Here is a 24,210-nt window from a genome sequence, read left to right as displayed (position 1 = left end):
TGACTCTGGGGTTGCGGCGCTCATCTCGCTCTATAGGCCGGGAGAGCCGGCGTTTGTCCGCAGACAGCTTCCAGGTCATGTGGCCAGCATGACTAAGCTGCTTCTGGCGAACCAGAGCAACACACAGAAACACCATTCACCTTCCCACCAGAGTGGTACCTATTTATCTACTTGCACTTTAACGTGCTTTTGAACTGCTAGGTTGGTAGGAGCAGGGACCAAGCAACGGGAGCTTAACAGTAGCATTTCAATATTCTTCCTGTAAAACAATGCCTATATCTCTAATAGTAGCTTAGAATCAATCATACTATTGGTCCATCTAATTCAGTACTATATAATGATGATGATGATGATAACAATAATTTATTATTTATACCCCACCCATCTGGCTGTGGAAGGGGAGTTTTGTAAGCCCATGGCACAGATCCCACTCAAGCCTAATCCCCCCCCACTAGGGGCTTGATCAGGCCAATTCACTCCCCCCACACACACACTGCTTTCCTCCCCACTGTCCTTAACTGATGCTTTAACATTCTGTACACCCTGGAACCAATTGGTCCCTATAAAGTTGTTGTTTTTTAATGCATTTTATTCAGTTTGCAAACTTATATTCTTCCACAACATCCTTGGAATTCATTTTTAGATGACCCTCCTTTGCTTCCAAACTGAAAGACACTAAGCTATTAGTTCTATTAGAAAAAAATCTTACTGATTTTGAGGCAACTCAGTTAACTGACTGTAGCTTACACACAATGAATAGTTTTAAATTTACAGTATTTTCACTTCTTTTCTGAACATGTTAAACGCAATACTCTTCCTGTGGCTTTCTTTTAAAGCAGGGATGGCATAACTAGTTGTGGCCCTCTGACTCCCCAAAAAAGAAAAAGGTGTGTGTGTTTTTTAAAAAAGTTATTGGCTGTGATGCCATGTAAAAAACCACAAGGACCCTCCAATTTTCCCCCCATTTAATTTTGCCCACATTTGAGCAATTGATCCTTTTCTCTCTCTCGCTTTCTGACTGCACCCACAAGTACCCCACTGTGATATTGTCATATCAAAAGGCATCTTTTCCCTCACCACACCCACTTTTACACTTTGGCCGCACCAACCTTTACATTTCAACCACAACCACTTTGAGATGTAGTGCCTAGAGAATTGAGCATGGCTGAAAAAGGTTAGTCACCTGTTTTTGAAAAAAAGATATTTTTAAGATTGTTACTAAATGTGCAGAAATAAAGACATGAATTAAGTTTAAATTAGGCACGTAGTCATAGAAAAAAAGTTATGAGAGCAATAATTTATGGGAAGATGGGAATCAAGTAAGGATTAGAAATTCTAGAATGTTAGAGATACTGAAAATATTGAAGAATAGTAAGTATATTGAGAATTCTAAAAATATTAAAGACCGGGTCATAAAGTAGAAAAGTTTAGAGATGACTAACCAAACAATTGAGATTACAGCGATATAAGATTAGACTGAAGGAAAGACTAAGAGGAGAGAGGCTTGACAGAAATATTTAGAAGTTGCTGAAAAATTTTGGACATTGGGATGCAGAAAGGGGAGGTATGGGGGAGTCTGAGAAACAAGGTTTATGGGAAAAAAAGGTCACGAAACTATACGTGTTTGTATGTCTTTTTACATGTTTGTATTGTTTCAAAAATTTTGTAAAACCAATAAAAAAATTTATTAAAAAAACCCCCAAACAATTGAGATTTTGATACTTGCAGTAGTACTAATGATTGCAATACCCTGTAATTTCTTTGTTATAGAGCATGGTACTTCCAACTGCAGAGTGTGAATCAACATGCTCTAGTGACCGTAAAGTTACCCAAGGAATATTGTACAGGGAGACTGTACTTTGAAGAACAACACTTTTGCTTGCTATGTTGGGATTTCAGAGAGCCCCACTGTGACAGTTTTTTCACTTCTTTTGCTTTTTTAATACAAGCAATTACTGTTTAAAAGTTCTTAATGCAGTGGTGCCCCGCAAGACGAATGCCTTGCAAGACGAAAAACTCGCTAGACGAAAGGGTTTTTCGGTTTTGCATTGCTTCGCTAGACAAATTTCCCTATGGGCTTGCTTTGCAAGACGAAAACATCTTGCGCTTTTTTCTTAAAGCCGCTTGAAGAGGCGCAGTTGCGACGGACCGTGCTTCGCAAGACGAAAAACATCGCAAGATGAAAAGACTCGCGGAACGAATTATCTTGCGAGGCACCACTGTACTGGTCACAGTCTTACAAAAGATACAAATTAGATGTCTTCTTTGTTAAGGTAGTCCTTTTTCCTGGGCTTGAGAGAACATTAACATGTTGCTTCTCTGTATCCAAACAGATTGTGGCTGCTATACTTGCTATTGCAGGGATAGTCATGATGACTTATGCTGATGGATTCCACAGTCATTCAGTTATTGGAATAGCACTTGTTGTGGGATCTGCATCAACATCAGCCCTCTATAAGGTGAGTATGCTTCAGTCTTCTGATGGCGAGAAGGTAATAAATGGGTTCTCTTCCCATTTTATATCTCTCTGTGACATGAAGATCTAGTATGTAATTTGGTAAGCTGTGCTCATTTATGCCTCTTAAGAATCTTACAGTGTTATTTGTTCAGATTGTTGAGAATCTATTCAGTCATGTTTTAGACAGATCAGGGTTGTTTCCCTACTGCGCATATTGAAAGGCAGACATAAGAATAGTGCATGGAAGAGAAATGTCTGCCACCAGCTGGTGGTTTAAATCCTTTGCTGTCATTTTTTCTGCATTTGATCGAGACGAGCTCTTTCCATTGCCTTCTTTCCATTGCTGTCTTATTTCGGTGGAACAGCTATCCGGCAGGTTTCCTGTGTGTGTTAGGAGAACAGCAGCTGAAATTTAAATTTAGAACCTTCTGGTCCATAATTGAGTCAGCATAAGGAGCAGAAAATATGGCTACAGTAGCCAGCTGTGTTTGCAGAAGCACTTCTGCTATTCTGTCTATAACACTCCTTCATGTAAAATCAGAATGCTGTCAGGATAACATAAAAGAAGAGGGCTGGAATGAGGGATGTAGACACCATTAATACTGACTGTATAAAAATAGGATAGTAGGCACCAGAATAAGCAGGGCTCTTTAGTACATTAGCTCAATTATTGGGGATAAATAGCCATATGAGCTTCTTAGTAGAGGTTGGGGGGGGGGAGTTGATTTTTGCACCAAGACTCCAGAACAGAAACTTTATACAGTGTTCTCTTCATGACCTGAAGCAAGTCTTCTGAAAGTAAATGGGGGCAGCAGATGTCATCCAATGTCATGTTAGCATATCACTCCTAAGCAAAGTTGTCAAAATTAATTTTCTGTGTATCTGCTGTTCATCTGAAGGCTTGCACTCATTCTTCTTTTACAGTGTGTAGTGAAGAAATAGCCACTGCGTAATGCCAACAATTATACCTGGCAGGTCCTAGGGGTGGTGGATAGTTATCACAGGCAGCAATCAAAATATGCCATTTAGAGAATAATGGTTTCAGTATCAAGAACAGTGGAAGGTGTCCTAGCATAGCCTTGAGCTATTCAGTGCCTTGTGCCACTTTGTATGATACATGTCATAAAGGTAAGAGCAGCAGCAGCAGCAGCAGCAGCACACTGCTAACTCAGTAGCCTTCTGAGTGCCAAGTGCACTGAATCAGCAAATCTGTCACTCACAAGCAGTACGGGAATCTATGGCTTATGCATATGCTAGGCCGAATAGCAGATCCAGAGATAGCATGAGTGGCACAATCCAAAACAGGGTCTATAGCACAATACCCTCACATTAGTCAGCTTTCTTCCTTGAGGGACCTTTGCTCCAATTTCTGTTTCTACTTTCCAGTATTAAATCAGCTGAGGTTGGAGCAATAATATTGTTGTGGAAATCATAACAATATCTGCTGCTCTTCAAAGCAGTGCAGAATGAATTATGTATATCTCTTTCCACTGGCAACAACACTTTATCTAAACTGCATGTCACCTTTGGGTGAAGCAACTCCCCATTTTTAACGATGCCTTGTGGTAAAAACACAAAGCTGACAAAGCCTGAAACTACTAAGGATTGGCATTTGCAACTGCAGGCCTATCATTGGCAATGGGCTTTAGAGTTCCTGAGTAATAAATATGAGGTAAAGGTTCAGTGGACTATAGGCAGTTTGCATTAAAGAATTGCATCAGTTTAGTGAAATTAGCATCCTAGCTAGAAAGTTGCTACATGTTAGTTACAGTGGTGTAGACACATACACAAGACCATGTAAGATAATTTGCAAGTTCCTTGGAAGAACCTAAAAACAATTTGTATTCATTACCCCTAAGTCTTAAACTCATCAGGTTGGATGCAGTCTTATGTTATTTGCATTTAGATCCCCTTAAAATCAGTTAAACATGACTTACATCCCATAAGTGATAGTGGGAAATAAGGGCATTTTAATATTGATCCAATCCATTAGGATTGCCACCAGTTCCCTAACATTCCCTAACACTGCTGCCATAAAGGTAAAGGGATCCCTGACCATTAGGTCCAGTCGTGGCCGACTCTGGGGTTGCAGCGCTCATCTCGCTTTATTGGCCGAGGGAGCCGGCGTACAGCTTCCGGGTCATGTGGCCAGCATGACTAAGCCGCTTCTGGCGAACCAGAGCAGCACACGGAAACGCCGTTTTCCTTCCCACTGGAGCGGTACCTATTTATCTACTTGCACTTTGATGTGCTTTCGAACTGCTAGGTTGGCAGGAGCAGGGACCAAGAAATGGAAACTCACCCCGTCGTGGAGATTCGAACCGCCAACCTTCTGTTTGGCAAGCCCTAGGCTCTGTGGTTTAACCCACAGCGCCACCCGCGTCCCTTAACATTGCTGCCATAGCAGGTAATTAAATACCTGTTCTCAGGCTGGCATAAGATTATATAGATCCTTAACGACCCCAACACATTCCCAAACTGAGCTGTTTTCAGCCCCATCTCCAGTGAAGCACTGATGACATTGTAACCATGGTGGCAGTAAGCCCCAGCATTCATAGCTATTTCTTACTCGTTCACAGAATACAGAAAGCACTAACCTGCCTTTGCATGATGGCACAATCTGTATATTCTCTATCCACTACGATGTTAGCACAGGGAAAACATGATTTAAATAGGAAATTATATGCTTTGAGTTAAGGTTTTAAAACCAAATATAGATGAAGACACCTGGTTTGCAATCTGTTTATCTTTCTGTGTTACAGGTTTTGTTTAAGCTTCTCCTGGGGAGTGCTAAATTTGGGGAAGCTGCCTTATTTTTGTCAGTGTTAGCGGTCTTCAATGTACTTTTTGTTACCTGTATTCCTATCATCCTTTACTTTACCAAAGTTGAATACTGGAGTTCTTTTGATGACATTCCTTGGGGAAGCATTTGCGGATTTTCAGTCCTATTATTGAGTAAGTGAATGCTGCGTTTCTGATAATCTTCCAATAATAGCAGTGCCTCTGACCCCCTGCCAGACCAGCATAGCCAACTGGGCTGGATTGAGCCCTGCTGAATCAGGCCAAAGGTCCTTCTAGTCTAGCATCCTGTGTCCCATGGTGGCCAACCATGCACTAAGGGAAGCCCCACAGGATGACAGGAGCCCCCTCCTGCTGTTGTTCCTCAGCAACTGATATTTTGAGGCATTCTGCTCCGATTCTTGAGGTACCATACAGCTATTGAGAACCTTATCCTCCATGAATGTGTCTAATCCCTTTTTAAAGACATCTAAGTTTATGGCCTTCACAACACCTTGTTTCTGTAAGTTCTGTAATGTAACAGTGTGCCATGTGAAATACTTCCTTTTGCCTAACTTGAATCTCCACCTTCAGTCATCTTTTTCAACACCCCAAATCAAATTGCATATCTGCTGGAACTTTTCCTTTTTATACAAGAAGTTAGACATGAGGAACGTCTTTATAAGGGCAAAATCCAGAGAATTTCGATAGATTTTAATCTTTACACTTTTTACTAGCAAATGTTCACACTGGTATAAATGAGACTGCTTAAAGTGAACTAATTAAACCTGCATGACTAAAGAGGATTGGTTTTACAACTGCTCTCTCAAAAGTGAAATAATTTTGTTTCTTATTTCAGCATTCAATATTTTATTAAATTTTGGGATTGCTATTACATATCCTACCTTGATATCTCTTGGAATTGTACTAAGTGTACCTGTAAATGTCGGTAAGAATGCTTTTTAAAATTTTTAATTATATGCACATTTATGTATAGAATATACTTGGTTTATACTTAAAGAACTACAGAGTTCTTATTCTTCCTGTATGCAAGTAATATAATTTTATAGTATTGGTCTTTAGATTAAAAAATTAAGAATGTCAAAATAAATTGATTTCAAGCATTTATCTCTAATTTTCTATTGGCACAATATTGAGGTTTTATGCATGTCCCATTTATTTCAGTGCCAGGTGTGAAAGTGATGGTTTGAAAAAGTAAACTGATTGATTCCTAATTATATGTTAATCATTAATCATATTCAAGAAAATGCAAAAAAATAGCCATTTCAGTAGACAATATGAGCCTCGAGAGTATGAACACAAGTTTTGAGGAGCACTATACCCATAGAGCAATCCTTTCAAATGTTTTGAAATAAGGTATCTAAACCACATGCAACAGGAGAAGACCAAACAGGCTTCTAGGCAACTTATTTCTTTATAGGATTTATATTTCACCCTGCATCATGTATGAACTTGATTTGAGGAAAAATTAACTGCCGCTGCGTGCATAATCTAACCCAAATGCAAGAAGCAAATGAATGAGAAATGCTTTATACCAACAAGAGTACCTACAAGAATACATGCCCTTGAGCATGCATGAACTAGTTCTTTGTATCCAGGCCTATGCAATATTTAATACCACTGATAATGTTTAGTTTCATCAGTGCTGTTTGGTTGCATGTTTGGGGCCTTAAAGTTGTGAAACTGACTTGAAATGCAGGCTCTTTGCTATTAGTTATGTGATGTTCTGTTGAGTATATGATACTTTGTACCCTTTAATGATATTAGTTCAATGTTTCATGCAGTTGTTGATCACTACTTGAGTGACATTGAATTCAACAGTGTCCGCGTAATTGCCATTGTCATCATTGGCCTGGGCTTCCTGCTGCTGCTTTTACCAGAGGAATGGGATGAGTGGTTGATAAAGCTCCTCACTCGCCTCAAAGTACGAAAGAAGGAAGAGATACCAGAAGGAAATGGAGACATTGTTTCAGGATTACAAAATAAAAGCAGGAGAACACGCCCATCCATGTCATCATTCTCACATTAATGTTGTTTTTTTATGGAAAGTCTTAACGTTATATGCTATAATTCACAGATCTTTTCTTGCAAAGCACATATGTTCAATACAGTGTACATAGATGTACAGTTTTGATAATAAGAGTCTGAGGCATCACGTTTCAGCATGTCCAAATTGCTTGCACTGTTTCACATCAGATATTTCACTTGAGAGAACTCATTTAAAAAGGCAAAAACAGAATTCTTTTTAAATGAATGTAACGTATAAATGAATTATATTGCATATATTGTTTTAATGATCAATCATCATGAAAAGCAGGGCATATAATTTGAACATTAAGTACTGAATGACACATCGCACACTGTGATTTACAAATATATATAATATATATAGAGAGAAAAACATGCTATACTATGTCATAAGCTTATTTTTTAAACAGAGCTGTACTCTATAAATGTTTTCATATAAACCAAAAGAAAATCTTTTGGTGGGGGGGTGGGGGAGAAAATGGGGGGGGGGGAATTGCTGTGTGAAGATTAGTGCCCTTGGTGCCAGAGCAGAGGCTGGATAAAATGTTAAGTTTTGCACAAAAGCATGAAGGTGAAAGCAGTCAAGAGTATCAGGGCACCATTAGCCAGGGATTTTTCCTGTGAAAGCCACATTGAAGTGAATAGCAGGTTTGCAAGAACATGGCAGGCTTCTTCCTGCATGGTGTCTTGCATGACTCCCATCCATTTCAACAGAGTTTGTGCAGGAAAAGTTCTCTGGGGTAGTACATCCAATCTTTATAACTGTGCATGATGACTGCAATCCATGCTTTTTCTCATGCAAGGGAAAATACAGTGCCTTCTACAGAAATCTAGTCCATTGTCTGTGTAGAATTAGGTCACACTGCAAGTTGCTTCTGCATTGGTCTTTACAACATGAAAAGTTTGTTCTGCAGACACAGTGCTCTTGAAACTCCCAAAGAAATCAATGAGTGCCTGCTTCAAGCCACTGATTAATGGGAGTGCTGAACACTTGGGGACTTCAAGGTCTCTTGCTAGGTCAGATTTGCTTCCCACTTACATGGGTCTTGAGGTGGGACTCTCCTCCTGATCTGTATTTCTGTGAGTGTGAAAAGAATCAAGCCCTGCATGTAAGAACCAACTTGCTTAAAAACCAACAATAAAGCTAGCAGCCACTTACAGGGAACAGAGTTTATGATGTATACAAAAGGGGACTAAGAGGTGAATTGCCACTTGCTTTTATTACATTGCTTTGAGGGTGGGTTTTTTTTAAAGAACACACAAGATATTAACATCAAACCTAACACTTTTTACAAAACTTGTAAGCACCAAGCTGTTTACTTCTACAATTTAGGTTCGCCATTAAATTTCTATCTGTGATAGACTATGTGATATGTACAAAGAAAGAGGCAAAGGTTATAGTTTACTATTTTTGAAGTTTACATTGCTACATACAAATTAAAAATGTTATTTTGAAATGTTGCCATAACCCAATGGTACATGCTGTCTCTGTGGCATTTTTACATGTCAAATGGAGGTGGTGTTCACTTCTCAAATTTTTATTGAATCAATTTCAGATTCAATTATTTGCTTGACAAAACTAATAAAACTACTGAAAATTCATACCAAGTCAATGGCTTCCGCTTCTGTTTCCCATCTTCTGGTGAGATACCATGTTATTTTTACTAAGAATTATTTTACTTGTGTGGAAGTGACAAAAGAAAAGAAAGGGATAACAAGCCCAGTGCTGTGACCCTGAAAAATTCTTTCTCCAGGTTGTTTCAGCTACACTGATTTTGTTTATATCAAAAAAGACTTAAGTGGGAAGAGCAGTACTTCAAGGGGGCCATGGAGATGCAGAGCAACAGATCTGCAGGCACAACCATAGCCTTGCCAGCTCTTGCTGTATAAGGCAGAAGATGGGGTGGGCGTTTTCTTTTCTTTTCTTTTCAAAACTGCATCAGCTCCAGTCCAGAGTAGTAGATGGGGCCCAGGAGCTGGACTGGCTTACAACAAAATGGATCCATGGCCCAGCCCAGCTCCAGCCCCAACCCAGACCCTGTAACACCCCACTTGGGAGCCATCCCCTGGATCAATGTCTCCTCCAGTGTGAGAGCCAGTGTGGTGTAGTGGTTAAGAGCGGTAGTCACGTAATCTGGGTAACCGGGTTCGTGTCTCCGCTCCTCCACCTGCAGCTGCTGGGTGACCTTGGGCCAGTCACACTTCTGTGAAGTCTCTCAGCCTCACTCACCTCACAGAGTGTTTGTTGTGGGGGAGGAAGGGAAAGGAGATTGTTAGCCGCTTTGAGACTCCTGAAGGGGAGTGAAAGGCGGGATATCAAATCCAAACTCTTCTTCTTCTTCTTCTTCTTCTCCACTATACTTGCTGAGGTCACAGTGGGGAGCTCTGTGGTGGCAGAGGCTAGTGGGCAGGGCTATTCACTGAATCCTACACATACACACCAGCATTATGGTTGGGGGTTAGAACTGCAGCCTCAATATTTTAAATACACTTGGGAATAGTTAAAGGAATAAGGTGTACCTAATTTTTGCTAGAGTGCACCCATATTTTTCTAGGTTTCAAGACCTACCAGTGTGTCACTGACCAGAAACACTATGCATAGCCAACATTGTGCTAGTGGTAGATGTAGCATGCAGATAAGGACCTCCCCAAAGATCTAGATACCAAATAGTAATACAAATTTATCTACACAATTTATTATTTCCTCCCATTGTCTTGTACATTTCTTAAATTAAAAGCTAGGTTGAAAATGTTATCCAGGACATGCAGCCCAGCCAGCCATGTGAGCAATGAGTTATGTAACACCCTGTTAGTCGGCAATATTTAGGTGATAGGAAAAAAGCCTGAATGTGGTTGTTCTATTTGTTAATATTTCAAAACCTTTTAGAAATTTTTCTAAGCAAGTGTGCTATGTATACATACTGTCTAGAGATTTTACATATCTGTAATTCCCCCTCCCCTGCCCACCAAAAAATAAAGATTGCCAGAATTAATCTGCACAGTTCAAATGAAAACTGTGAGCCATTTGCTTATTCAAGTGTGCATTAATTCATATGGAGTATGTGCAACTAAGATCAAAGCAAGGGTGTTAATATTCTGACTCACTCAAAACAGAACAGTCCTCTGTTCAAATGTCAACAGAATAGAACATTTATTTTGTTCTTGCATGCACTAATGAAAATTAGGTTTATAAAACAGAACAGGAAAATGTGTGCAGTAATTAAACTCTTTTCTACAACAATTCACCAGGCTCATGGATTATTTTACTCTTATTTAGAAACTCTGCTCAAGTCCTGAACACAAACAATAAGTAGATATTCCTGAAAACAGTGCTACTTACTCCCAAGGAACTTGAGAGCTGTAGTAGTTTGGCCCAGCAGTCCAGTCCAGCATCCAGTGCAAGAGTTATGGGATGATGCTATGAAACACCTCAGCCCTTCGCTTTGAAACTGGGCCTGCCTGCCTACCTTCTTTGCTTATACAAGAGAATTGGTGGTTGCTACTGTGCCTGTGCCCTGGAGAAGCCTATGCACTGTCCAGTTGTGTTACACAAGGAGGGCAGAGAGGATCAAGATGGAGACAGACACAGGTGAGAGCTTCAGCTAAGAGCAGCAGTCCAGCTCCTACCACAACCTTGTGCCATCAAATTAGTACTTACTGGGAGAAGAGGAAAATCTGAGGGCGTGAGGCTCCTAGATGTTATGCTGCATGCATAGCAAAATGCCACTTAACTGCAGTAAAACAAGGCTTTCTTTGAGCCACTACAACTACCACAACTACAACTAAACTAGTACTGAAAGATACTGTAGTCGGTGGTACTCCGTGGTGTATAGGTAATTTCCTATGGCAACAAGGAATTTTCAGTGAAAGCAATGGCATTAATTCAAAGACCCGCACATCTTTTCACATACTGATACTGCATTGTTAAAGCACAACAGACCTGTACTTAAAATGGCTAGTTTATTTAGCTACTTAGCCGTCTTCAGATTCTTATTACTATCTGAGAAATGTTATACAATGACTTGGATATAAGGAGCTTCCATTATCTAAAAGCCATTCTCAGCGTGAAGACTGCCGCTCAGCATGCTCCCTTAGCAAAATAGTTTTCAGGGCAATACAATAGGCACACAAAAAATGAGGCAGCACTCTGCTTGGAAGTTTTAATGCTAAGCAGAGCAGAGCATGATAACTATTGAAAAATTAACAGAAGTTTAAAAACTCTAATTGAAAATCCTAAAGTGCATCCGAAATTCAAAATTATGTAAATTAAAATATACATTTTTTGTTGTTGAAAGCAGTACTTGGCAACCTTTTTAGCTGCCACATTCACAGTAAGCATAGTATGATATGAATATGTAGACTTGCTTATGGGGTAGGCTGCCAGCCAGAAGAAGTAGTACTGGGCTAGATAAATGAAGTTGCTTTGTTATGTCAGACTATTCATTGCCAGACAGCCCCCCATGATACATAGCTTGGCTCAGGGAATATAAGTATAGAGTTAGTTTGACAAGGAGCTTTATTTCTTTAAAAATGTCATCATTCACCATTGCCAAGGAACTTCTCCTGAATTCACACAAACAAGAAGCATTATGTTAGTGTAATATTCCAGGTAGATTCTGTAATGAGAGGGAAGTCCCTGCTCCAGTGACAACCCTGTGGTGTAGGCTAATAGTCTTGAGGGATCTGTCCTAGTCCTTTCTCTCTGCTGCCACTGCTTGCTTATGCACCATCAAGGCCTTACCGTGGTCTCCTCAAGATGTCTCGCTTGGCAACTTCAGCCTGTCTCCCCTCCACTTTCCTAGGCACATTAACAATCAGTAGCATAGGCCTTGAGTGTGTTCAGCTCTAATTAAGCAGTTTATTCAAATGGAGTATGCATTAAAAAAGGGAGAAGCGGGAGAAATGGCAAGTGTGCAGCTCAAAATACCAGAATATTGGTCTAACTAATCCTACACTTAATCCAAACTAACACTGCAAACTTACTCTCAGTGGTCACCTCTGGCACTGGCAGCTTTGGGCATGAGCTGCGGGTTGGGGAAATCAAGAGGGGCAAAGGCTGAATGGCCACAGACCCCTTTTTAAGGGTTTAGGTTTTAGTGACAACTGGTAGTTTCAGGAATTAGGGGAGATGGTAGGCAGCTCCTGGGGGCAGTAAAAGAGGGTTATCAGTGGTAGAAATTACCCCCTGGGTTACACTATATTCTTGCCAGTCAGGATCTAATCAATGACTTTGTGCACTGGAAGAGGGATATGCCGTCTTCACTAAGGTAATGGGGGAAGAACACCAAACCTGGCCAGATTCTAGCATATCTATCCTGAGGTTTTTGTTCCTTGTATAAATTTAACATGGTTTCTCTGAGAATAGCTACTATTCATAGGAAGATGCGATGCCTTACATCCTGACAGAGTATTATCACCCATACTATCAATTCTGAGCAGCAGCCACTCTTCAGGGTCTCGGGCATAAATTGTTTCCCTCACCTGATACCTAACCCTTTAAACTGGGGGTGTGGGGATTGAAGATGGGGTCTTCTTCTGTTTGCAATGCATGTGCTCTGCCAATGAATTATGGTCACTTCCCTAAATAATGAAATGAAATAAGCCTGGGATATTTATTTAATTACCTATATAAAAATTGAAGCTAATTTTTAAAAATGCACACGCCTCATTCTTCCTTTAGAAAGCTCAGAGGAGCTTACATGAGGTATCCAGTGGTCTCCAATCCATCAAATGAAAAGGTATATAATTTGGTAGCTTCATCATTGCTATAGGACTTAATGTAAAACATTAATTGGGCCTATTCTGACCACTAGGAGTTATTTATCTGGGAATACATAGGACTCATTGCAACAGAGAGATGCTATTTTCATGTAAATCATGACAGGGCAACTCATTCTATAAGACAATGAGGAAAAGAAGATCAGAAGGCCATCCTCTTCCAGACAGGGGAGCTTGTCTATAGAGTTACCCACTCTGCATTTTCTCCAGCCACTAAGTATCAACACTATTGCTTTAGGTTTATGCCCCACAGACAGCAAATTATCAACAAGCCACCAATTTTCTACAGAAAATCATACAGCAAAATAAAAAGAAGAAGAACCTAAACAAAGCAAGTACATGTATGCCAACTAAAAGGATAATATTGTAAGTGTCTGTCTTGGGAGTTCAAAAGTGGCATAGTCCTGCAGTGTTTTATGGAAGGCTTTTAAGAATTATAATCATTCAATACTTTTCAAGATCAACCCTTACCTCAATGCTGTGAAAAAGCCACACAGTTCAGAAGCGCAGCTCCTTGGTTCCCATGGAAACGAGCCAGCACTTCTTACTGTTCCACTAGTAGAATGTAAAGGTGTGTGAGGTTTACAATCAGTTTAGGAAACTGATAAATTATTAAGACACTGGTTGCTTTGGTTTCAGTCACTAGACCAAAAGACCATTCTGTCCAGCACTTGCCTCAAAACAGGGTCAGCAGCAGCCAAGGGTAAAACATTGGAGGGGGGGGGAGATAAGCCCTGCCCACATAATCACATGATGCAGCACACACACAAACACACTATTTGAATGGCAATACCCATCAACTCTGGGGGAGCCAGCCCCCCTCAAATATTTTATTTGGGGGTGTTGATGGGACTTTGGCCCCTAGGAGTTGGCTCCTGTCAGAAGCTCCCCCTCCCTCAAATGCCATAATCCCATTCACAATACTAGAAGTAAAGAGCAGGAATCAAGCTTCACCACCAAGATACCTGCAGAGCAGATAGATCCAGTTCAGATGCATTGGTCACCCTACAATATTTAATCTGACTTGGGGAGGTGGGCAGAATCGGTCCCAAACCCCATACTGTGATCATTTAGATCAGACTTTAGGCTTGAGGACCCATCTGCTTCAGCATTTTGCTGCTTGGGAGGAGAGAGTTCACTCACACGCAAAGGGAAGATTTTTGTAACTCTCGGCCTTTAGAAATAGGCTGTGACTGAATTGAGAAAATCTACTCAGACTTGGGGAAGTAGCTGTTTTTCATTGGTCCTTCATGGTGTAGCCCGGAACTCCTCGGTTCCTGTGGTCCATGAATGCTTCTCTCAGGGATGAAATGCAACTCTCAAGCCACCAGCTTTGCCCTCCTTAAACTGTCAGAATATGGGAAGTCTGGGCTCCTATGTTGCTAGATCAACCATAGGCGGCGCTGCGTCCAAACTGAAGCCGCCAGCGCTGCTGCTAAATCAGGAGGAATTAATAAAGTTGTTCCGTTTTGTAGCCGTTTGGGGCCTCGTCTCTGTCGCGACTCACAGAGGTGACCTGACAACTACAAAGCAAAAACCTCCTGCGGAATCCCTGCTCGGATGGCGGCGGCGGCAGGCAGCCCTTGCGCGACAAAGGAAGGCTGCGCTTTCCGAGCCTCCCGAATTCTCCGCTTCTGTTCCTCGTCTCTTAACAAATTCTGGCCTGCCGTGACTTCGAAAAGCGCGCATAGTTCATCACACACACCAGGAAGGATTTATTTTTGTTTAAAATGTGGAATTTAACGGGCAGCACAATTGCAAGCACGGCGGGTGCCAAAGTGGCGTAAGGACAGTCCCGTCCGTTTTCTACCCAAATCAGCTGCAAATGTCAGTTTAATTGGTCTGCTTCCATCCTCAAAAAAGCCCCACCTGCTAATGCAGACGCCGCTGCTTTAACACTGAAACTTTAAAAAATACATGGTGGCAACTTTGAAGATTTTCACTCGATTGCCGAATTATATTATTGCCATTTATTCGAAAGCACCAGAATATTAACGGCTAAATTAGAACTTCCAAACCTGTGGGGGGCACGAAACGGAACTGCAATTCATGTCTCTTAGGTCACTGCTCTGTCCCAGGGCTTCATTCTGAGCCCATTTGTTTTCCCGCCCGCAGAGCACCACTGAAGGGGGCCGGGCAGTAGCCTAGCAACAAAGCCGCCAAGCAAGCTGCGTAAGTGCGCACGCGCAGCCAATAACGCAGCAGGCGGAGAGAGACACCCTCTCCTCTCCGCCTCCGCGTTGTCATAATAAGCTCAGGCGCTCCATGTTAACTGCGCATGCGCTTCCGGTGTGTGTGCGTTCGTCACCTGGATGAACATCCGGGCTTTTCACGCTCAGCCGGAAGTGCGGCGGGTGAGGGCGGCCGGTGTAGAATCCTCACCTTGTCTGGAGGTCGGGAGCGGCCGCTTCTGTCGGGTGGAGAGTAGGAGGTGACTCCCAAGACTGCAGCAGCCGAGCGTGGAGGGCAAGCAGAGCCTCCTCCGCGCGCTTCCTCTGCCTTGTGCCCACTTGGCACCGCTCTCCAGCCGCGGCGAGGGACTCGGTCACGCGGCGCCTTCCCTGCAGGCGGCTCTGCGGGGAGGGAAACGGCGGGAGAGACCGCGCGCTCTCCTTTCGGCGACTCACGGCAGAAACTGGACTTTCGGGATAGGTGTCCTGGGGAGCCCCGTTCTTTAGCCCCGAGTTCAGCAGCTCAGGTTGGTCGCGTGCAATGTGGCAACTGCCCAGCAATACAATGTTTTTTGGGGCTTCTTAAAACTCTTCATCTGACAACCTGGGATTATTTTATGTGCCCAATGCAGGTGGCAAACTGTAGGGTTTCTAGTGTTCAGTACAGTTTTGTACGATGAACCAGTCTTACATGGTGTTGGTGTTCTTGAAATACTAAGTAACAGTGCACTGTAGACATTGTTGTCTGCTTTTAAGAAGATCTCGTTCCGGAGAGCTTATGAAATGGTGCCTCCTTAAACATAAGGTGTGGCAGTTTGTTTTACTACAGTTAAAATCTCTGGGCTTTAGACTCTGCTGTGAACCAAACAATGCCAACCCTGGAATCTCAGTATATTTATGTAATAGTAAGGCAGATTGTGGCCCACACAATTGCACCCTCTCCAAAGGTTCCCAAAACATAAGAAGCGCCTGCTGGATCAGACAGATGGCCCATCTAGTCCCGTGTCTTGATCTCTCATTGGCCCCAAAGCAGGACATGAGTCGAACAGTGCTTTACATGCTAGAAAAAAGCCAACTCTAACCCTAGTGAGCTCCACTCCTGTGACCAGAAGAGGTGGTGGCAGGTAAGGGCTGCCAGCAGTTGCACCAATGTCCTTATATATAAGGGCAATATATGCAAAGTATGGTAAAGCAAAGCTCAATAAAGCAGGCTGTGCCTGAATTTAAATCACCTGAATCCTGGTCAAGAATTGCTCTCTTAAAATGTGAAGACAGTTATTGCTGGATATGGCAAAGAGATTTCAGCTCTGCAAACTCTTTCTAGGTTCTTCTGTCTCCACTGACCACCAGACCACATTGACTGGACAAGGCTGTGACAGTGCTTTCGGGCAATTACTGTCAGGATCATCTGCTATATGCTACAGGGTGGGGCAGCTAATTTTTGATATTGTTAGATTACTGCTCCTATCAGCCCCCACCATGGTCAAGGATGATGGGAGTTGGTAGTCCAACAATCCCTGGGGGGCTGCTGATTAACCACCCCTATTTTAGCTGTTCACAGTTATACTTCAGATAGCTGACATAGGCCTTTAACTACTTTCTTGTAACTGTAACAATGTTGACATGCTACATACAAAGTATCAGGCTTCACAGCTATGATTGCACCCTTATGAATACAGTGCCTTTATAAATACAGTGCCTTTCAAAATACTTAAAAAACCCACTTAAAACATTTTACATTCAATGTTAGACTCAAGTAAAAACAGTTTAGGTTCAATAAAGTGTAGGATTGGATGGTGACTTGTTATGTAAAGTAGTTCAAGAATAACAGTGATCTTTTGTTTCTTGTGACAGAAATGACAGCTCCATCAATGAAGGAAAGGAAGGCTTGCTGGGGAGCTCGGGATGAGTATTGGAAGTGCTTAGATGATAATATGGAAGAGGCATCAAAGTGTGAGAAACTTAGGTGCTCTTTTGAAAATGTGTGTCCACAACAGTGGGTAAGCAGCACAAATCCCCCTCCCCCAATAGTTCTGATAGGACTGAGAAAGACTTCCTGTCTGAAACCCTGAAGAGCTGCTTCCAGTCACTGTAGACAATATTAGGCTATGTCTGACTCTTGTAAGGTGGCTTCCTAAGTTTCCAGTATGTACTTGTCTTTGCCAGCAATGAGATAAACCCTATAAACTGGCATAGCACTGATAGGGATGTAAATTGTAGTGTTCTGTATCAAATACCTCAAGGGTTGTGTGAGCATCTCAGAGATATCTGCCTGACCAATTAGGTAGGGTTGATTGTGGCACCCCACATTTCACTGTAAAAGACATTAGAACTGTTTGGTAATAGAACTAGGGGAGAATTCTCCCTTAAGGGAGTTGAGGACCCTGAAATGTTCAGAGTAGATTAACATGGTTACATATCCAGATCTGAAATGCTGAAATCGAAAAGAGGTCCTTCCTGTTTTCATTACACTATAATTTTACTGCGTCAATCTCATTTCCTAACAGTGATCTTGTTCAAAACAGGTTAAATATTTTGATAGAAGAAGAGATTATCTAAAATATAAAGCAAAGTTGGAAGCAGGAGAATTTCAGCCTTCAGAGACAACAGAGAAGTCATAGCTACTCATCAGCTTTTATAAATACAGCCACGACAAAGGAGATTGCAGAAGAAGAGCACTTGAGTGATACTTAAAAGTGTCAGTATCAGTAAAGGACAGTGATGGCCTATGAATAATTTCAAAAGCTATACTTGTTTATCTGGCATCGGTGTGAAGGCTCCTAGCCCCTATGTACTTTGAAGAGCATGGTGAAGAGAAGAGGCTCCCAACCGCACCTCACTGAAGTTGCTACTACCAATAAAGGGCAAAGTGGTGCACTGTATCTACTCAAATGTTACATTGTGAGTTCATTACCAGTTTCTTCTTTCAAGTACTTTCCTTTGTATTAATAGAATGCTTACATCCATTTTGATAGTCGATCTTCACAAGTGAATAAATAAAATTAGCCAAATGCTAGTTATTGTGCAGTCATGCCAGTGTACACATTGAGTCTGTTTGCATATTAATTTGATAAAATAGAAGCATTGCCCCAGCAGCTCTGTGTATGGTTGAAGGGAACCCACAAACTTGAGTTGCCACCCTGCTACAAAATGGTCATTTGGAACCCACCTAAGAAAAATATAAAGAGATTTTTTCAGCAACATAATCTACACCAAGAAACTTGCATACTGAAAGAATATTTATCATCAATGAATATTTCAATACAGTCATGATTTAAGGCATTTGAGTTCTTTTAAAAAATGAAGGCATGCAAAATACAAAACTTATTCTTTTGTGCAGTATCTCTACTCCATGAATTTCTTAGCACCATCAGCAACAACTTTGACAAGATTCATGTATTTATCTTCATTCTTTTCCCTTGACGATCTGTTGCCTTATATATTCCCAAATGAGCAGAGCTCCACTTACATGGACATTAAGTGACCGGATAACTCCTTGCTGAGGAATTTCTACACAGGTGTCCAACTGCTGAATCAGATTTGCGGGGATTCCCTCATGCTCATTTCTGACCAGAAAAGCACACAAACATGTATCACAGTTAGCAGAGGGGATGCAGTTCAGTCCAAGAGCATCTACTCAGCATGCAAAAAGACCCAGGTTTAATCAAAATAAGTATCAAAATAAGATGATACTGGGTAACAAGACCCTGCCTGAGGAGCCACTGCTGCTACTGGGCCAGATAATGTTAATCATATATTTAGTAGAGAAGACAGCACAGTCCCCTTTCATAACTAATATTGCTTTTAAGACAGATCAAGTGCAGTTTTTAGGGAGTGAGACTCCTGCCTCATTCCCTTAAAATAGTGCTCAGTGCTATTATATGGTGTAATTAGCTCATGTGTCACTGTTTTACATCCATTTCAAGCACATGAAAAATAAGCCTACAGCCCTGTTGAATGGGGAGGACAAAAATATCTGGAATGAGTGAGTTCTACATCAGGGGACCATCAGAAATAAAACTACAATGATGGACAGTTGGGTGGTTGAGGCCTTCATATATTTCTATTCTAGTCCTATTCAGCCACTACAGTAAATGGGAACAACAATTATAGCTGATCTTTTCATTTCCCTCAAACTCTACAATTCTCAGCTTCCACTACCAAAAAATTATTTAGAATCATGTTATATTTTAAAAAGTTTTGTTTTTTTATTTACCCCAGCAGCAAGAGGGATTTCTCTGGAAAACAATATTCTGTCAGATCACAACTTTTAGCCGTTTGCTCTACGCCTATTATAGTGTAGCCTTCCATTTTCTTCTGCTCCAAATAATCAGCAAGCTGGAATGGCTTTACCTGCACATTTATTTTTTAAAAAGTGAGATTAGTTTAGAAATGTTTGAATGCGGACCTCTATTAATATACAGTACAAATAGCTGTATCAGTCAAAATATGTCAGATTTTGATCAGCTGAAAGGCTAACATCATGTGGACCGATACAGTATCTTTATAAGATTCATAAAGCCAAACAAAAAAAGCTGGGATCAGGTTGGGAATCCATCTAGTACAGCAACTCGTTTCCAACTGACAGCCAGATGCCTCCAGAAATGCCACAAACAAGCTATGAAGACAATAGCCCACACTCCAGCAATGCTAGCCAGAGATATATTCAGGAACACACATACTTAACATTCCCATTGAAATCAAAGAAATGTCAAAGTAACTGTAGTAAAACAGCCAGAGGCTTAACCCAGTCAATCACAGGAAAGAGCTGTAAAGGTAGCAGACTAATACATAACACTTCAACACTACCATAAAGAATTTTAATCCCATACAGTGTTAGGCAAGCCCATTCGTGAAAAACTGAGGCAAGTTAAGCTACATTTAAGTAGTCTACAAGTAATATACTCTTTACTCACCTCAATAAGGGAAAGCCATTGTTCAGCAGAAACACTGAGGTACTGAAATTGCTTGTCATTTATATAATGAAGGCTGCCAACAATGAGAGCCGACACCCCAAATATTTCACATGTACGACACAAGCCTACAAAGAAGCAGAACACTTTCATTTAATATGAGTCATATTTCATTAATTGAATGGCGCACTTAGATGCTGAAGAAGGGCATTCATGGTGGGTCTATCAGGCTATACAAAAATACAATAGCATGACTCACTCTTCCCTTAAAGATCTTAAACTAAGCATCCTCATCAGCATATAACATGGCCCTGCAAACAACTAATTACTACAAGTGGCTAAAGTACACTAATTTATGGTAATGTCAGGGGGGAAAGTGAAAGGCACTTCTCTTTTGTGCTGTAGTTTGAATGATTAAATGCAATTTCCATTGGAAATCCTTTATATAGAGAGGTTGAATATATAAAGTTTGCTTTTAAAAAAAATGTAAGTCACATACTTTCAAGTACTAGTAGTTTCAAGTGGGTAAGATCTTACCTCCTAAATTGGTAGGTTTATCAATGAGTGAAGCCACTACAATCAGTTTATTGTTTGCTTTTCCAAGTTTAGTAGCCCGATCTTGAAATACAAGCTCCAGATCAGGAGTACTGTCCTTCCAAGGAATTATCTTTTTTTGAACATCTGTCCATTGTCTTTGGCTGCTTGATTCAGATGAACTCAAACCTAAGATTGAATATTTAGTTACCTGAATGCAACAAACTTTGCTGAGAATCCTAGCATATTAGAAATTAAATACTGAGGGCAGACAATATTCTTCATAACCATTTAACATTTTGTGTTGTTAAAATACTGCACAATTAATTTTAAAAGAAGTATATAAAATATATGTGACTATTTAAGCCAGCGCTAGTTATTTACCCAAATCTTGCTGAGACCAGTCACACTGCTTCAGATCAAGAAGTGAAGTTCGAGAATGAGAGAATGGAAATGTTGAGCTCAGTGGGATGTCTGTGAATGCTTTAAATTTAGATAGAGAAATCAATTCCTCTTCTGCAATTTCTGAAAGATGCGGCAAGGTGTAAAATATTGTCTGAAAAATAATATTTGGAAAATTGAACTAGCACTGGAAAATGCCGAAGTATATTAGCCATGAACCAGTCGAAGTGTCGTATTATAATAAGAGAAACAAAATGATGATTCGGTCTGTCCTACTGATATTTCAGTGTACAGTCGTACCTTGGATCTTGAATGCCTTGGCTCCCGAACAAATCAGCTTCCGAACGATCGAAACCCGGAAGTGAGTGTCCCGGTTTGTGAATGTTCTTTCGGAAGTCGAACGTCCAACAGGGCTTCCACAGCTTCTGATTGGCTGCAGGAGCTTCCTGCAGCCAATCGGAAGCAGCGCTTTGGTTTTCTAACGTTTGGGAAGTTGAACAGACTTCCGGAATGGATTCCGTTCAACTTCCAAGGTATGATTGGGCTTAAATCTCATTGACTTTAATGGAAGGCAAGCATATTTAGAGTACAACCCCACCTGCAATGACAGTAGGGAGATAAAATGGACATATTATGGGTATATTAAGAAGATCTGCCATATCCAAAACCTTCCCACTCCCCTGACATTGGAGGGAAAATACCAGGAGTTGGTGTACTTCGTGCCTTTCCACCTTGGTCAGGAGGACTCTGGATTTGGTGGTTCTTCCACCATAAATTCTCCACCCTAAGTGAACTGCTCTGCCCACCTTCTCTAACTGCATAATGGCAATCCATAAAATAAGACATGTTCCAAGTAAGTAGTCATTTCTCAAAGCACAGCCTTCTATATGAGGTTCAGGGTTGCATACATCCTGAAGTTGCATCTGTGAAATTCAGACCCTGGACTTTCATTTTCTTATTTAATGTCTGTTTCTAGCTTTTATGAATGTGTACAATATTGGATAAAATTTCAAGAAACAGAAGGGGCTTTGTGAATTTCCAAATATCTGGGGTGTGTGATTTAAGGGTCCTGTAGCAAAAGCTGAATAAGGAAGCAATCATGTATTATCTGGAAGTAAGTCCTGTTGAGAACAATGGGGCTCATGCCTGTGAAGACATGCACAGGACTGAACTGTACATTAGGCAAAGTAAGCACACATATAAAAACAATATGGTGCAGAATTAGGATGACTTTGGCAGTGAGTTTGATGTTTTCAACACACACACACACTAAATTGCCTTTGCTTAATAACCCAAGGTCATCCAGTTAGTTTCTTGAATGAGTGGAAATTTGAAGCCATGTCTCCTTGATCACACTAGCAGTGTCATCAATTAGACAGATCTAAGGTTGTTTTTTAAAAAAAAACAAATAAACAAACCACTGAATATTTATGTACTTACCTCAACACAGTAATCCTTAAGTGGATGAAAGTTTTCAAAGAAAAAGTGTTTTTGGATGCGCTGCCAATTCTTTTTAGCATTCCTGCATTGCAAGGATAATATTATGATGTATGACAAGAAAATGTCTCAATAAGCCTCTTTTTAGAAGGTTACCAAAAGGCAATCCTAACCATGTATATTCAGAAGTAAGTCCTAATTAATTCAATGGGGCTTACTCCCAGATAAGTCGGGTAAGGATTGCAGCATAATTCTTTTCTATTACGATAGAGGGACCTGATCTCCACATGGTTTCCTTTCACACTAAGCTGAGGTCTCTCCACTGAATAAATCACATTTGAGCATACACATATCTGTGAGTTAGATTCTATGACTGCGACTCATTGATTCATTGATAAAACTCATTGTTTTAAGCAATATGCATCACAATTCTTCCAGCCCTTTTCTGTGCTGAAACACTTGGGGCAAATTACATATTGCAGCTGCTTTTTATGGAATTTAAACAGTAGTTCCATGATTTGGCAGTGGAAGCTGCTGCAGAACAAACAGCTGGGAAAACTCATTTGTGGGTCTGTGAATCACAACATATATATATATATATGTTATCAAATTTATATCTTTAACTTGTCCCATTTCAGAGGCTCTGGCCAGGATAATATAATATAATATAATATAATATAATATAATATAATATAATATAATATAATATAATATAATATAATATAATATAATATAATATAATGAAATATATTCAAAGGATTAAACCTTCTTCCCCAGACCGTGCATAGTTCAAAGTTGCAATTCTAAGCATAATCACCTCAAGAGTAAGATCCACTGAACTCTATGGAACTTTCTTCTGCGTCAAAATGCTTACGATTTCATTATTATTTGTGTTTATATACAATGCACTATACAAGAGCAACCCTACTTTATACAACTACACGGTTATTACCTGTCTTATTTGGTTCACCACTCAACATTCTTCCAGACATTGTCATATATTAATGCAGCACTTTCAGATCAATTTAACCTCACAGTCTCCCAAAGAATAAACAAATTGCCACACTATTGGTCTCTCCGTTTTACTCCACAAACCACCAGTATCTTCTATCTAATCCATCAATAATAATATGGAAGTGATTGACCTATATTCAAATAAGTGGAGTGCAAGTCAGTTTATTAAAATTCAAGAGACAAGCAGTCTAGTTTTCTGTTTCACAGGCCAAGTATGCTTCTGATGAAAAAGAAATCCCCAGACATTTTTCATAATTTCACTTTATCTGTTCCTGCTGAATTTGGTTTATTTTAAAATGTTCTACCTTGTTCAGATGAGACAACCCAACTATGGGTATAACAAAGTGCTCCTTGAGAAAATTAGATTCATCCGTAAGTGGTCTAGAAAGTGTTTTCACTTTGGACTTCCGGAGGCGGCGCGAAGCAAGCAATGGCGGTCCTCTTTGCGCTGCGAAGAGGGGCTCCGCAGAAAAGGGTCGTTCGCTGCGGCAAAGCGACGACCCACTAAGAAAAACCACGAGCAGAGTGAGCTCGTGGCCGTGGGATCCGGCGGGCACCTAGAGCGACCCCCAAAACGAAGAAGGGACCCCGTAAGGGGCTCCGGAAGCGCGGAGGGGAAGCGGTGCTGTGGATTCATCGCTCTTTCTGCGGGAGTGAAGCCGCGCGGCTGTTGCGG

The 24,210-nt window shown here is 40.8% G+C and overlaps 3 protein-coding genes and 1 long non-coding RNA gene across 8 annotated transcripts in view; 2 read left to right on the top strand and 2 right to left on the bottom strand.

Annotated features, from left to right (window-relative positions):
* SLC35F3 (solute carrier family 35 member F3) overlaps positions 1 to 8,893 on the top strand; it is a 97,330-nt gene extending 88,437 nt beyond the window's left edge. For all 4 annotated transcript variants that reach the window (XM_082215071.1, XM_082215072.1, XM_082215073.1 and 1 more), the window contains 4 exons: positions 2,334 to 2,459; positions 5,221 to 5,413; positions 6,096 to 6,185; positions 7,042 to 8,893. In XM_082215071.1, coding sequence (XP_082071197.1) covers positions 2,334 to 2,459; positions 5,221 to 5,413; positions 6,096 to 6,185; positions 7,042 to 7,286 — 654 coding nt within the window. In that variant the 3' untranslated portion in view covers positions 7,287 to 8,893. The remainder of the gene's footprint in view (positions 1 to 2,333; positions 2,460 to 5,220; positions 5,414 to 6,095; positions 6,186 to 7,041) is intronic.
* Positions 8,262 to 15,228, bottom strand: LOC309528009. The gene is made up of 3 exons (XR_014217463.1): positions 15,082 to 15,228; positions 13,535 to 13,618; positions 8,262 to 8,363 (listed from the first exon to the last, which is right to left on the bottom strand). It is a non-coding gene; the product is annotated as an uncharacterized lncRNA (long non-coding RNA).
* A 52-nt stretch (positions 15,229 to 15,280) lies between these two features.
* Positions 15,281 to 18,265, top strand: COA6 (cytochrome c oxidase assembly factor 6). Of its 2 annotated transcripts, none has more exons than XM_082215130.1 (3): positions 15,281 to 15,417; positions 17,089 to 17,234; positions 17,760 to 18,265. In XM_082215130.1, exons 1-3 carry the CDS (start codon positions 15,342 to 15,344, stop codon positions 17,853 to 17,855), a joined length of 318 nt encoding a protein of 105 aa, XP_082071256.1. In that variant the 5' UTR covers positions 15,281 to 15,341; the 3' UTR covers positions 17,856 to 18,265. The 2 variants fall into 2 exon arrangements, with proteins under 2 accessions (XP_082071256.1, XP_082071257.1); XM_082215131.1 differs by lacking the exon at positions 15,281 to 15,417 and adding an exon at positions 15,484 to 15,761.
* A 195-nt stretch (positions 18,266 to 18,460) lies between these two features.
* TARBP1 (tRNA guanosine 2 -O-methyltransferase TARBP1) overlaps positions 18,461 to 24,210 on the bottom strand; it is a 36,740-nt gene continuing 30,990 nt past the window's right edge. The window contains exons 25-30 of the mRNA XM_082214960.1: positions 22,524 to 22,605; positions 21,066 to 21,237; positions 20,685 to 20,870; positions 20,151 to 20,275; positions 19,451 to 19,587; positions 18,461 to 18,800 (exon numbers count right to left, since the gene is read on the bottom strand). Coding sequence (XP_082071086.1) covers positions 18,641 to 18,800; positions 19,451 to 19,587; positions 20,151 to 20,275; positions 20,685 to 20,870; positions 21,066 to 21,237; positions 22,524 to 22,605 — 862 coding nt within the window. The 3' untranslated portion in view covers positions 18,461 to 18,640. The remainder of the gene's footprint in view (positions 18,801 to 19,450; positions 19,588 to 20,150; positions 20,276 to 20,684; positions 20,871 to 21,065; positions 21,238 to 22,523; positions 22,606 to 24,210) is intronic.

Source organism: Podarcis vaucheri (genome assembly GCF_965113315.1).
Source record: "Podarcis vaucheri genome assembly, chromosome: 3".
Classification (NCBI taxonomy): domain Eukaryota; kingdom Metazoa; phylum Chordata; class Lepidosauria; order Squamata; family Lacertidae; genus Podarcis; species Podarcis vaucheri.
This window is presented reverse-complemented; position numbering and strand designations above follow the sequence as displayed.